The 15247-nt window shown below is 48.2% G+C and overlaps 1 protein-coding gene and 1 long non-coding RNA gene across 4 annotated transcripts in view; both read right to left on the bottom strand.

Moving 5' to 3' along the window:
- The window catches only part of LOC129523660 (uncharacterized), a 79510-nt gene extending 75590 nt beyond the window's left edge, over nt 1-3920 (bottom strand). For all 3 annotated transcript variants that reach the window (XR_008667231.2, XR_010134685.1, XR_010134684.1), the window contains exon 1: nt 3746-3920. This is a non-coding gene — a long non-coding RNA (uncharacterized lncRNA). The remainder of the gene's footprint in view (nt 1-3745) is intronic.
- A 9486-nt stretch (nt 3921-13406) lies between these two features.
- LOC101138362 (proline-rich protein 13-like) lies at nt 13407-14299 on the bottom strand. The gene is given in 3 exon segments (XM_019030417.2): nt 13407-13665; nt 13779-13781; nt 13974-14299. Coding segments are annotated over 3 exon segments (588 nt in total).
- Between the last annotated feature and the right edge of the window lie 948 nt (nt 14300-15247).

Genomic DNA, 15247 nt, shown 5'->3' with positions numbered 1-15247 from the left:
CGAGGTCAGGAGTTGGAGACCATCCTGGCCAACACGGTGAAACCCTGTCTCTACTAAAAATACAAAAAAATTAGTAGGGTGTGGTGGCGGGTGCCTGTAGTCCCAGCTACTCAGGAGGCTGAGGCAGGAGAATGGCGTGAACCCGGGAGGCGGAGCTTGCAGTGAGCTGAGATGGTGCCACTGCACTCCAGCCTGGGGGACAGAGCCAGACTGTCTCAAAAAAAAAAAAAAAAAAAAATTCCGTGACCAAATGACTGCATGGGTGAATTGCATCACACATTTAAGGAAGAACTAATGTCAGTTCTTCTCAAACTCTTCCAAAAATTGAAGAGAAAAAACACTTCCAAATTCACTTGAGGCAGCCATTAGTACCTTCATACTGAAGCCAGATAAGGACACTACAAGAAAAGAAAATTATAAGCAAATATCCCTTTGAAGATACAGAAAAAATTCTCAACAAAATACTAGACACTGAATTCAACAACATATTAAAAGGATCATACACTATGATCAAGTAGGACTCATCCCCAGGATGCAAGAATGTTTCAACATACACAAATCATTAAAAATAATATACTACAATAACAAAATGAAGAATGAAAATTATATAATTATCTCAAAAAATTTATTAAAAGCATTTGACAAAATTTAATACACTTCTATGATAAAAACTCCCAACAATGTACATATAAAAGCATGCATTAAAACACAATAAAGACCATATACATTAAGGCCTCAGATCCCATTATACTCAAGAGTGAAATGCAACAAATTATTCCTCTAGTATCAGAAAGAAGACAAGGATATCAAATCTCACCACCTCTCTTCAACATAGTACTGAGGAATCAAGCTAGAGCAATCAGGTAAAAAGAAGAAAACAAAGGCATTCAAATAAAAAATAAAAAAGTACCACATTTTCTTTGTCCAGTCTATCGATAGGCATTTGGGTTGATTCCATGTCTTTGCTATTGTGAATAGTGCTGAAATGAACCTACACATGCATGTATCTTTATAATAGAATCATTTATATTCCTTTGGGTATATACCCAGTAATGGGATCACTGGGTCAAATGTTATTTCTGGTTCTAGATCTTTGAGGAATAGCTACACTCTCTTCCACAATGATTAAATTTATTTACATTCACACCAACAGTGTAAAAGCATTCCTATTTCTCCACAGCCTCACCCACATCTGTTGCTTCTTGACTTTTTAATAATCGCCATTCTGACTGGCATGAGATGTTATCTCATTGCATTTTTGATGTGCATTTCATTAGTAATCTCGATGTTGAGCTATTTTTTCACATGTGTGTTGGCCACATAAATGTCTTCTTTTGAAAAGTGTCTCTTCATGTTTTTTGCCCACTTTTTAATGAGGTTTTTTTTTTCCTGTAGATTTGTTTAAGTTCCTGGTAGATTCTGGATACCAGACCTTTGTTAGATGGATAGATTGCAAAAATTTTCTCCCATTCTCTAGGTTGTTTGTTCACCCTGATGATAGTTTCTTTTGCTGTGCAGAAGCTCTTTAATTTAGTTAGATCCCATTTGTGAATTTTTGCTTTTGTTGCAATTGCTTTATACACTATGGAATACTATGCAGCCATAAAAAGGAACAAGATCATATTCTTTGCAGGAACATGGATGGAGCTGAAAGCCATTATCTTCAGCAAACTAATACACAGGAACAGAAAACCAAACACTGCATGTTCTCACTTATAATTGGGAGGTGAACAATAAGAACACATGTACACAGAAGGGGAACGACATACACTGGGGCCTGTTAGAGGGGTGGAGGGAGGGAGAGTTCCGATATAAATTGGGGGCTCCCATAACCTCCTTCTCAAGTTCAATAACTTGATACAACTACTCACAGAATTCAGCAAAACACTATACTTGCATTTACCAATTTATTATGAAAGGTACAAATCAACAAGAGCCAAATGAAAAAAAAGTACAAGGCAAGGAAAAGTGGTGGGAGAAGATGGGGTGGGTAGATAACAGCTGTGATTAAAGAAATCCCCCATTCTTTGTGCTTTTCAAGAGCATCTCACTGCTAAGAAACACCCTTCCTGTTTTTGATATCCCAAAGCCAGAGACTCTCTAAATTCCCATTTATTTTTATTTTTTTGTCTCATAAACAATTAAATAAGTTTGTCTCTAGTGGACAGAACAAACTACTTGTTAACCAAACTTTTCTTAAGTTTCTTTCCTTCTCCAGGCCCCCAAACTTCGACCCAACCTTACAACCCCTCCTTATGTCCCTCTTAAGAACAGGCTGACTTCTAGGTAAAACACTCTCTGATCTAGGATTTGATTTCACCATATTTTATCCCTTCCTCCCCCTCCCACATTTTTTTCTCACCTTCTAGTAGTTTGCTCCTCCTTATGAAAGAAAGCCCTTTTCTGCCTAATCTTAGTTTAAAACTAATGCCCAGTGTTTAAAGAAAACAGCAAAATCACTCAAACACAGTGTTTATAGAATATTGTAAGGAAATAGTAAGGCACTTAAATTTTATACCTCAACAGGAAAAGCTGAAGTCTCTATCTCTTTCAGACATTAAGCATGCCACTTACATACTTTCATGATAGTTTAATAAACAACCATATATGAACATTTCTAGAAGGTGCCAAGTTCTATCTCATAAAATTTAACATTAAACTTGGACATTTAGACAACAGAATACACAACAGAGTTATCTACTGTTACAAATTTTAGACCCTGCAAAAAAGGGGAGCTGATGTTTTGACAAATATATGCACTTCATCAATTAATCTTTCACATTTTCTTGGGGAAATGTGTTCACTTTCTATAGCCATAATGAAAAAGTGATTTTTCCTATTTCTTTTCCCTGGTAGCATTCCCAAACAAAGCCTTCGAATTCTATTTGAAATCACCACCCAAAAAGAACGGACATAACAAACTTACTACACTCACTCTGAGGAAGATAAAGGTAAAGCAGCATTTTTAACAAATAAAATATATGACTAGATTTTTCTGAAATCCACCTTTCATGGTCTTTGACTTTTTAAAAAAATTTTCAGCTCTATTGAGGAAACGTAATTTACAGTTATTGAAAAACTGAAGTGGAAACAAGTGAAAAAGTCTTTCCAAGGTGACAAACTCAAGGAGCGGCAGCGCTGATGGGAACACAAACATGTCTGACTCAACTGTCAAGTCAGACCATGGTATCCCTCAAAACATTCTCCCATCCCCATCCTGCCCATTAAATTACTCAAGGAGTGTCCTCCTTCCCAGGAGGCACTGTACAATGTCCTCCTGCTTGAACCTGGGAGGTGGAGGTTGTAGTGAGCCGAGATCGCGCCACTGCACTCCAGCTGGGTGACAGCGAGACTTCATCTCAAAAAAAAATTTTTTTAACAGGAGACACTGGGGACCCCACTGGCCGCAGCTCCTCCCACGCACCCACCGAGTCGGGATTCTGCTCTAATGACCCTCTGTCATCCCTGAACAATCTGGGAGAGAGTCGGGGCTGCGGCTGCAGCGCTGCCCAGAGAGTTTCAGGCAGGTCGCGGCGCGTGAAGAGGACGGTGAGGGGTCAAAGTCCGCTGGCTCAGCCGCCGTCTTGCACCGCCCCCCACCCCACCCTCCGGGGGTACTGAGGGCCCAGCTGCGCCAACGGGGACTCAGGTCGGTGGACCCGGGAGCTGACCGTGGGGAGGCCGGTTCCGCTGGTTTCAACCAGCCCACTCTCCCCTCTTGGGATGCCCAACCCCGCGTACTCACCATTTCCTGGTTTCCAGGATGTCCTGGCATCTTAGCTATGCATCTCCCAGTACCTCCAGATCTCAGGGCAACAGAGGATGTGACAAAGTCACCGAGTGCTCCCGAGGGGCAACACGCGGGACAGTAGAGATGGATCTCAGGCTCCGGCCTGAGCCAGAGACAAAGGCCCCGCCAAATGCTGGAAGCCACGCCCTCCTCCCCAACTGCGTGCCTGATAGGACGGTTCCTACTCTGACAGATTGAATAAGGCTCCAGGACCCTCCCCCACACCCACCGTCCCCAGCATTAGTGCGCTTTATGGACAGGGAAACAGGATCCTGTAGGCGGAGTCACACGCCCCGGGTATCACAGCTAATTAAGAAGTGAGCTGAGCCTTGAAATGCACTTGCTTTTTCCCTTACCTGGGTCTGCTTGTATAATACATCTTATTAGCTATTTAAAAGTAGAAAGTAGAACAATTGGACACCTTTTTAACAACTTTCTAATCATTTGGATAATGCAGGAAAGACCCTTATCCCATCCCTGAGCTCCTCTCTCAGCATGCTGTACCACACTGCTGACCACAACGTGGGATGGCTATTAGAAATGGAGGGGCAGCGGGGGCTGGGAACGGATAAGCAAGAATTATGTTGCCCAAATATGCTTTTTTTTTCTTTTTCTTTTTCTTTTTTTATTTGAGACAGAGTCTCACTGTTGCCCAGGCTGGAGCGCAGTGGCTTGATCTCAGCTCATTCCAACCTCCACCTCCCGGGTTCAAGCGATTCTCCTGCCTCAGCCTCCTGTGTAGCTGGGATTACAGGCGCCTGCCACTACCTCCAGCTAACTTTTTTGTATTTTTAGTAGAGACAGGGTTTTGCCATGTTGGCCAGGCTGGTTTTGAACTCCTGACTTCAAGTGATCCACCCGCCTCAGCCTCCCAAAGTGCTGGGATTACAGGCGTGAGCCACCACGACCAGGCAATATGCTCATCTTAGAAAGACTAAGATATATTCACACACACACATATAGACACACACCTATATATGTGGACAAGGCCAGAGGAAAGTATATTTAGTACAACAGAACCATGAGACTGCAAATCAAACTGGTGGAAGAGAGCATACGTGAGGCTTCAATGGCCAAGACACTGATGGCTATCCTTGGGTGTCACTTAAGACTTCAAGGTGAAGGACGTCTTTTTTGCAGTTGGCACAGGGAAAATAACAGACATTAGAATTGGAATTTGTTGTTGTTGTTGTTTTTAGAATTTCTAAAACATGAAGGACTCCCTAAACACTCTAAAAGGCATTGAACTATATATGCGGCTGAGGACCTGCCTGCTCGGCAGAGGGATGGCTGAGCAGCAGCCACCAGCTGTAATGAGCCTTAAACTCCCCCTCTCATAGGGACAGGCCACCTCCACACAGTCCCTCTTACTTCACAGGCTCTGTCCCTCAGGTTCACCTGAGGGCAGGTACCCTCGAGGGTACCTTGACAAGGGCAGGTACCCAGCCAGTTAGATGTTTAGGGACCTCACAGGTCCAACATGCCCAGGGTTTAGCCCCACAGCCTAGCACCCCTTCCCCACCAGTCTTTTTCCTTTTGTCACCAATGACAGGTTCACCTGTGCCACACCCTCATGAGTCTAGTAACTGGAAGGTGGGTAAACCCCAACTGAGTGCCTGTGACTCCACCCTCTTACTTTCCACTCAAGTGGCATTATAAGAATAACCTTAAATTTGATCTAATTTATACATATTCCTCTCTTAGTAACATTTCTAACAACAGCACTCACAATCAAACCCAGTTTGATTGTGAGATTGGGTTACAGAACACACAGGTGAGGCTGGAGCAGCAGGTTTTAAAAACTTTATTCTAATGTGATATAAAGATGTGATGGTTTAAAAATAAGAAACACATATTTATCAGCTGTGGGGATGCTACACTTGCTAGCTTGCATCCATTCTTCTTGAAACAAGGTATCTGGACAGACTATACCCATAAGTGGCTCTTTGCAATACCCCAGGCAGAAGCTCCAGTCAGACACAGCTCCCTCAGGCTCATTGTGGGCTCTGAAGGGCAAGGGAAGGAGCACAGGCAGCAGGGGACAGGGAGCAGCCCGGGGCTGTTGGGATTCCCAATCACCGCAGAGCTAGTCTCTGTAAAGGTGCTGTGTGGCAATGACTAGGTAGAGAGCTGGGCTCCACAGAGAGGTGAAAACCACTCCTGTATCTTTAACTTTCCCCCAGGATCCGTGATTCTGCCCTGGTTCCCCCAAAGCCCCTCACCCATCCTATCTCCATGGTGTGTTAGGCAGTTCGGATTAAAACGGGAGAAAAATACATTCAGATTGTAGCCTCCGAGTATTCCCATCTGGGGTGCAGGGAGCAGGGAGGCAAGTCAGGGCCTGTGGTTGTGCCTTTTGCTGTGCCTGAGGGCAGACAGGCCAGTGCTGGGCACATGGATGTCTGGGGGACCACCACCGCTGACTCCCTCCCCCTCACCCGGAGCTATACCCAGGCCAGGCCAATCACAATTAATAAAATCACTGCAGCTCTCATCCTGCCACAAAACTAAAGTGCACCCCAACCCCCAGGGATCTCTGACTTCCCATCACAGGATACAGGAAGCCCTCCACCTTTTTTACCTAAAGCCTAGACTTTAAGCCAGGTTGGGCCTAGGGGCAGTGGCAGCAAAAGCAGCAGCCATAATGTCAAACATACAAATGACCTGAGAAATCTCATCTGCATGTCCTTCACTCAGAACTGACCTGGAGTTGTGTACAAGTTAAGAAGGACAGATCACACACCATGGGCATGGACACATTCCACACTTGCTGGGGAAGATGAGATACCTGAGAGCCACCTGCTTCCCAGCTGCAAGCTGATCTCCACATAATACGATTCGTGTGTCTTCATTTTAGGCCTCTGCATTGTGTATTCATTGAGCCAGTGCAAACGCATTTTGGGGGGGGTCATCATTCAATGCAGCACCAGCCCCCACTTGTTCTGGGGGGCAGTCAGGAAGGATCTGGTCAGTTCCTAATCCCCCAGGACAAAGGTGCTGCCGCCTTTCCAGCACTAACATCCAGCAGCGCCATCTCAGGATAATTTTTTCACACAAGAGCAGCATGAGGTAGCAAGCATGGTGTGACAGGCTCAGGGCCATGGACAGCTGGCTGCTGGCGAAGCAGCACAGGACAGGTGCGTCTGTGGTGGGCCATGACAAGCCAAGGCAGCCACAGCCCCTGTCTCCACACAGCCCCAGCCACAGATGGCATTCAGATCTTCCTGGATGGTATTGGGGTGCTTGAGGCCCATTACTAGCCTGTTCATTAGCACTGCCTTGTGTTATTTACACAGGGCCTGGGAGAGGGAGTGGGGGTTGTAGATCCAGGATGGGCACGACCTCACACCCAGAGTTCACCTGGTCACAGGCCAGCAAGCAAGCCCAAGCAGCACGGCTCTAGACACTGAGCCTTGTCACCTCTGGCTGCACTTCCTATATATACTTTGCACAAAGGCAGCAAGAGAAGGTCAACATTAGCATTTGTGACATGGAAGTCTATGCCCCGCTGAGAACTTCTAAAAATGTTCTTTTCTTTTTCTGTTTTCTTTTTTTTTTTCATGAGACAGAGTTTCACTCTTCTTGCCCAGGCTGGAGTACAATGGCGTGATCTCGGCTCACCACAACCTCTGCCATCCAGGTTCAAGCAATTCTCCTGCCTCAGCCTCCGAGTAGCTGGGATTACAGGCATGTGCCACCATGCCCAGCTAATTTTTGTATTTTTTTTAGTAGAGACGGGGTTTCTCCATGTTGGTCAGGCGGGTCTCAAACTCCTGACCTGAGGTGATCTGCATGCCTCAGCCTCCCAAAATGCTGGGTTACAGGCATGAGCCACTGCGCATGGCCAAAAATGTTGTTTCCTTAAGCCCTCTTCCTTCTAATAAAATCTATACAAATACATACAAGCTTGAAACTACTATAAATGAAATCTTAGGTTTTTTAAAACCCATAAATAAACAAACACCAAACAGAGACACTGATTGAGGAAAGAGTGGGAGCCTAAATTAGCTGATCCCCAAACAGCCTCACCAAGCCCCAGGCCAGGCAGTCTGAACGCTACAAGGCCACGTGATGGTTACAGAGGATGACAGCTCCCATGAGTACTTGTCAGGCACTGTGCTAGCTTCTCATTCAGAGTCTCAGAATGCCTCCTTGCCAATACCGTGTGAGGTGAGGCCCTGCCTCAATGGAGCACAAGAGGTTCCTCAGCTCTCCCAAGGAAATGGTTATCAAAGGGTGGAGCTGGGGGGACGCCAGACAGAACAAGTGTCTCCCCAGGGTCCCCCTAGACTCCCTCCGATCTTCCACATGGGCCCGGGGGGGAAGTGAACAGCCTCCTAACCCCCTCGATAGAGTTCCAGTCCTGTAGGCCTGGACGCTCTCATTTCCTGCTACCATGTGGGGTGACAATGCAACCCCAGACCCCTCATTTGCCATCCTTCAATCCCAGGCCAGGCCCAAAGGCCTTTGCTGATACAGCCCAGAGGGTGCTCGACACCCACCTTGGCACAGTCACTCATAATGTAGTGGGATGGTCAAGGAGGTGCACGTAGGTGCAAATCCCCATGAGCGTGGCCTCAGGCATATTCCACAGGCTCAGGACCTCACTGAGGAGCCCACAGCCCTCCTTCAGGAGGCCGCGAACACAGTCCCACGGAGCAGTGCTCAGATGGGCAGACAGGCCCGCCAGCACTGAGGACCCCAGACCCCCCAGCGTGAGGCTCTGTCCAACTTTGCAGGGCTTTTACACTGGCCGGTCCCCATTGCTTCTCTGATGAGATGTCCGAGTTGAATTGAATGTTGAAGGCCATGCATCTGATGGAGCTGACTGCTTTGCATACACGGTAAATCACCTCCTGGCTCCAAGGGTGGGCTGTGGAGACACAGCCTGATGGGAGGTAGTTCCACTCCACCATCAGTGGGGGCTGGGCTGCCCTGAGCCACAACCGCCCAGCTTCCTGCAGAGATGTCTGCCTGCTTCTCTCAGAGGCTGAGTTATGAGCCGCCCCTGGCAAGGACCGGCTGCCAGGACAGGCTGGGAACTCTCCCCCAGCATCCTCGGCAGCCCCACCAGTGCTGATGATCTCCATGATAAGATTATGGATTGGCCTGGTTATAGCTCCGAGTGAGGGGGAGGGAGTCAGCAGTGGTGGACCCCCAGACATTCATGTGCCCAGCCCTGGCCTGCCTGCCCTCAGGCACAGCAAAAGGCACAACCACAGGCCCTGACTTGCCTCCCTACTCCCTGCACCCCACATGGGAATACTCAGAAAGTAACCTTCCCCCCATCATTTCTCTACCTTAATAACAGCATTGATAACTTTTAAGTTCTAGTAAGCTGAAAGTGTAAGATAAATGAGCTCCTGCCTTAGAAGGGGCATGGTTAGGCAGTGTGTGCCCAAGTGAGAGCCACATGGTTGTTAGTAGAGGGTGGGAAGCTGGATGGCCCTGGCCACTCAGCACAGTGGAAGTACAGTCCTCTCCTTCCAGGGAATCAAGGTCTCAAAGAGGCCAGAAAAAGGTGCATGGGTGGCCTGCCAGGAAGCAGAAGGCTAGAAGGCCTTGCAGGAAACCCTAGACAGCATTCAGGATGCCTGGGAGGGCTGGGCTCGTTCCAGCTTTCCTTGCTTTCATCCTGTCCACAAGAAAGCCTGCCCGCAGATGGCGGGTGGGCCTGAGGCTGCCAGTCAGTCACCAGGGGCTATAAGCACCTTGATTATGGCTCTTTCTTGAAGCAGCCGTTTAGGCCAGTTCTGGCAGAGCAGTTCCCGCATTATCTGCAGCTCCTTCTTCCAATCCCAGGTCTGCAGAGGGACCAGGAAGACAAGGGCTCAGGCTGTGCCCCACAACCTGCTCTGAGAAGTCTCTCTCTCTCTTTTTTTTTTTTAACCTCTTCACTGATAGCCTTAGACTTCCAAATGAACTGACCAGCATGGAGCCTCCAGAAAAGGGCACAGAATTCTGTCTGGCACCCAGGAGGAAGGGGGTTCCCAGTGAGGGCAGGGCCAGTCTGCATGCACCTGTTCAGGAATGTTCTCCTCATAGCTCAGCCTCAAGGTGTAGACATCCTCTGTGAGCACGCAGTGTCATGGGAGCCCCTGCCCGGGGAGCAGTCCAGCTGCACACCTGGAATGGGATGGTTTTCCTCTTGAATGTGTGGTGCTAGGCCCCATGGCAGGCAGTGGAGAGGGAGATACACAGCTCACCAAGCTCAGAGCCCTGCCGCAGGCTTCTTCTCTGACACCTCTACCTGCTCTAGGTTCTTCTTGGCACTGAAGTCAGAAGCAGATGGGGTCCCTCCCAGGACTGCTCTCTCCCACATTGACTGACAGCTCCCTAGAAGGGGACTCAGGCAGTGGGGGCAGTTTTTTGGGCAGAAGCACTGGAGTTAGGCTGGCCAGTTCATCACATACCCCCACATGACATGACACAAGGCAGGGGCAGTGGGACAAAGCCATCACCTTTTTTTCTATGGGATGACAAAGGGTTTTGTAAAGTTCAGGCTGATGTGGTTGAGCAGCTCCAGTGGGAATGGCTTGGGAAGCCGGGGCTGGTGGGCTTGGGTTTGAGTGATAGGCTATGGGCCTACAAGGAATGGGTGGGCACTAAGTAAGTGCCCTGGTTGTCTGTCCACAGACCCAGAACAAGTTGGCATCCCAGGAGCCTGTGGGGGGCTGGCAGAGACTTACTGGTTCCAGTAAAAGCCCCATGTGGATGCAGTGATGCTGCCTCACTGGCCCTTGGCTGTAATTACAAACGGGTACATGAGGTCTCCATGCATCTTGCAGTTCCCAGTGGGTGGGTTCCTACTGCTCATGGTAGGCACTGGAAGTGCTTCAGGAATGGCCAAGCTTGAATAAGCCAGGCTTGTTGGTGTGTGGCCCTCCAACCCAACGAGGACCCTCTTCCTTGCTCACCGTGGGAGTTCCACCTTCCAGTCATGGTTCTAGAGACACAATGGCCCCTCCTGGGTCCCTGGCAGGATGTGCTCAGTGACCCACAGTTGACAGGGCCCATCTCCAAGCCATTCTTCCAATTCCCACTGTTTGAATATCTATGATAACTGTATATCTGTGAGGAACCCGGGGCTGGTGGTCAGCACAGGGCCACCCAGGGCCAGTTGTCTTTCTACCTAAATGTGACCCTGGTCTGGGTGTCTCAGGGCCAGGCCCCTCCAGGTTGGAAGGCCTGGTCTTCAGCCCCTGGCCTCCATGCTCTTTTTCCCTCCGTTCAGTCCTGACACCAATACCTCCCACCCCTCTCAGGTCACCACTGGAGAAAATGCTCAAGAAGGACAAGCAGCTTCAGTCAACTCAGCTGAAGGTGGCAGATGGGTCCAGGCTCTTGAGCAGGGCTTGGACATGGTACCTGTGGATTCAGGCCTTGAGCAGTATGTGTAACTCTTTCAGGAAGGGAGAAAGAAGGGTGTTACCAGGACCCTGCACCCTGGAACAACCCATCTAGCACAGAAAATAGTTTACAGCTATCACGGGTGATTTTAATTTTCAACTTTAGGCTTCCATTTTCAAATTCCACAATGAACACATAAGGTGGAGTTCTGGTTTCAACACACACACACACACACACACACACACACACACACACACTCCTGCCTCCTAGTGGGCAGAGATTTTTGTTCACAAAGAATCTTCTGTCAAATGCCTCCGAGGTACACGTAGGTCTTGGGGAGCCCACGGGCCAACTGTTTTGTGGGCACTCCTGTCTTCGGTAGGCAGGGTCTTCAGAACTTTGAGACCTCCACAACCTTGTGCTGCTCTCCTGGGGCAGCCTTCATGCAGGGGTGTCCTGAGGACTTCCCAGGGCACCCAACTTCAGCACTGTCATCCAGTGTGCGTTTCACGGAATTTTTTTTCCCAGGAGAAATAACTTTATTTGAACTGAGAGCTGGAGAATGAGACAAGGACTTGAGACAGCATGAGTAGAGGTGAGGTTCCAAAACGGCAGTCAGAGCTCATCCACCAAACAGACTCCACTTTCCCAGCAACCTTGCAGTTAGTGCCACCAACAAAAGGTCCACTGGGAAATGTATTTGCCACAAAATTACCCAAGTATGCCAACATTACAAAAAAGATATAGATTTTTCATCATAATTAAATTTCCACAAAACCCCCAAATCACAAGTGTTTTGGTTTTTTTTTGAGACGGAGTTTTGCTTTCTTCGCCCAGGCTGTAGTGCAGTGGCACAATCTCGGCTCACAGCAACCTCTGCCTCCCAGGTTGAAGCAATTCTCCTGCCTCAGTCTCCCAAGTAGCTGGGATTACAGGCGCCCAAAACCACATTGTGGGGAAAAGAAAGAGAGATCAGATTGTTACTGTGTCTGTATAGAAAGAAGTAGACATAGGAGACTCCATTTTGTTCCGTACTAAGAAAAATTCTTCTGCCTTGAGATGCTGTTAATCTGTAACCCTTCCCCCAACCCTGTGCTCCCTGAAACATGTGCTGTGTCAACTCAGGGTTAAATGGATTAAGGGCTGTGCAGGGTGTGCTTTGTTAAACAAATGCTTGAAGGCAGCATGCTTGTTAAGAGTCATCACCACTCCCTAATCTCAAACCACCCCCTAATCTCAAGTACCCAGAGACACAAAACACTGCAGAAGTCCACAGGGACCTCTGCCTAGGAAAGCCAGGTACTGTCCAAGGTTTCTCCCCACGTGAGAGTCTGAAATATGGCCTCATGGGAAGGGAAAGACCTGACCGTCCCCCAGCCCGACACCCAACACCCGACACCCAACACCCGTAGAAGGTCTGTGCTGAGGAGGATTAGTAAAAGAGGAAGGAACGCCTCTTTGCAGTTGAGATAAGAGGAAGGCTTCTGTCTCCTGCTCATCCCTGGGCAATGGAATGTCTGGGTGTAAAGCTGATTGTATATTCCATCTACTGAGATAGGAGAAAACCGCCTTAGGGCTGGAGGTGGGACATGCTGGCAGCAATACTGTTCCTTAAGGCAATGAGATGTTTATGTATATGCACATAAAAGCACAGCACTTTTTTCTTTACCTTGTTTATGGTGCAGAGACATTTGTTCACGTGTTTACCTTCTGACCTTCTCTCCACTATTATCCTATTATCCTGCCACGCCCGATAATGATCAATAAATACTAAGGGAAAGCAGCGGCCGGGGCTGGCGTGGATCCTCCATATGCTGAATGCCTGTCCCCTGGGCCCCTTTTTCTTTCTCTATACTTTGACTCTGTGTCTCTTTCTTTTCCAAGTCTCTCATTCCACCTAACGAGAAACACCCACAGATGTGGAGGGGCAACCCACCCCTTCACACATCAGGCTAATTTTTCTATTTTCAGTAGAGACAAGGTTTCACCATGTTGGTCAGGTTGGTTTCAAACTCCTGACCTCCAGTGATCCACCTGCCTCGACCTCCCAAAGTGCTGGGATCACAGGCGTGAACCACCACACCTGGCCCCAATCACAAATATTAAAAGAAGCAGTAAAAAATAACATTTTACAGATCTTAAACTTGTCTTCAACATTTAGCTCATCATCTTTGGAAAATAGCTCCCCTGCTAAATTCATCAGCTATATGATGTATCCAAGCAGCAAGAAGACAGTTGTGCCATAGCAATCCTCTTCCCATTTTCTCTAGGCACTCAAGGCTGAACTGCAGGGTGAGGACCGGGCAGGGGTAGGGGTGGGGAGCACAGGAGCTACTTTCCCCCAGTACAACATAGGATCTGAAGCTTGATGGGAGAGCAGAACTGGTGCGACTTGAGGGTCTGAATACAGGGTCCAGGGCCTGTATTCAGTCAGGTCACTGCTGGAAGAGGAGGAGGAAGAGGAGGAATGCTGGCCATGCTTCTGGTGCTTGTGCATCTTTTTATGAGCTTTCTTCCTTTTTCGTCTCTTTTTTTTTTTTTTTTTTAGACAGAGTCTTGCTCTGTTATCCAGGCTGGAGTGCAGTGGCGCCATCTTGGCTCACTGCAACCTCCTCCCCCCAGGTTCAAGAGATTCTACTGCCTCAGCCTCCCAAGTAGCTGGGATTACAGGCACCCACCACCACACCCAGCTAATTTTTGTATTTTTAGTAGAGACGGGGTTTCACCATGTTGGCCAGGCTGGTCTCAAACTCCTGACCTCAGGTGATCCACTCACCTCGCCCTCCCAAAGTACTGAGATTACAGGTATGAGCCACTGTGCCCAGCCTTCTACATCTTCTTGTCCACTATCACTCCTTGTCCTAACATGTCAGGAGCCAAGGGATTCACAGGAGGCATTCCAGGGGCAGGTGGTGGGTATAAAGGAGGGTAGGGACCTTAGGGTTGGCATCCTGAATACTCTGGCTATAGCACAGGATGAGGGGGCCCACCTGCAGGGAAAGCTGGATTTCCCTGGGGAGCTCCTAGTTGGGGAGAAAAGGGGCCTGGAGGAAAGATTGTATTGGTAGGTGGTAGGTTGGCATGATTGGAACCTCCAGGATACGTGATGTTGGGGGGATATGGATTTGGACTGGGCAGCTGGGCTTTGGGATTGCACATGTTTAGGTGTTTCCTCCAGCCTTTCCACCACAGCCTGGGTGGTGATGCCTCCTCCTTCCCAGTCTCATCATGGGATTTTAATGGTGGTTCTTTTTTTTTTTCTGAGACAGAGTCTTGCTGTGTCGCCCAGGCTGGAGTACAGTGGCATGATCTCAGCTCACTGCAACCTCTGCCTCCCGGGTTCAAGTGATTCTCCTGCCTCAGCCTCCTGAGTAGCTGAGATTACAGGTGCCTGCCACCGTGCCCGACTAATTTTTGTATTTTTAGTAGAGATGTGGTTTCACCATCTTGGCCAGGCTGGTTTCAAACTCCTGACTTTGCGATCCCCTGCCTCGGCCTCCCAAAGTGCTGGGATTACAGGGGTGAGCCACCATGCCCGGCTTAATGGTGGTTCTTTTAGGAAAGAGGAAAGGTTCTGTGAACAGCTATAGAGACACCATTGAGCTACAGATCTTTCCCACAACTGCTCTTAACAAGCAGTTAGGTCCTAGGAACACAAGTGGCTCCTCCCCAGGGAACTTGAGTACATGAGAGCTTTTGCTTTACACCCAAGCCAATCTCACCACACCAGTTGGTGGTGCTGTACTGCACAGACTTCCTCATTAAAAGACTGAAACTTTTAAAGTTTTTTGGTTTTTGGGTTTTTTTGTTTGTTTTTTACAAAACATCATTTATCCTTACAAATTTTGATTGGGCTGATGTCAAGCCCTGATTCAGTACTGCCTGATTTTTTTTTTTTTTTTTTTTTTTTTTTGAGACGGAGTCTCGCTAGGTCGCCCAGGCTGGAGTGCAGTGGCGCGATCTCGGCTCACTGCAAGCTCCGCCTCCCGGGTTCACGCCATTCTCCTGCCTCAGCCTCCCGAGTAGCTGGGACTACAGGTGCCCGCCACCAGGCCCGGTTAATTTTTTATATTTTTAGTAGAGACTGGGTTTCACCATGTTAGCCAG

The sequence above is a fragment of the Gorilla gorilla genome, chromosome 6 (assembly GCF_029281585.2).
Source record: "Gorilla gorilla gorilla isolate KB3781 chromosome 6, NHGRI_mGorGor1-v2.1_pri, whole genome shotgun sequence".
Classification (NCBI taxonomy): domain Eukaryota; kingdom Metazoa; phylum Chordata; class Mammalia; order Primates; family Hominidae; genus Gorilla; species Gorilla gorilla.
This window is presented reverse-complemented; position numbering and strand designations above follow the sequence as displayed.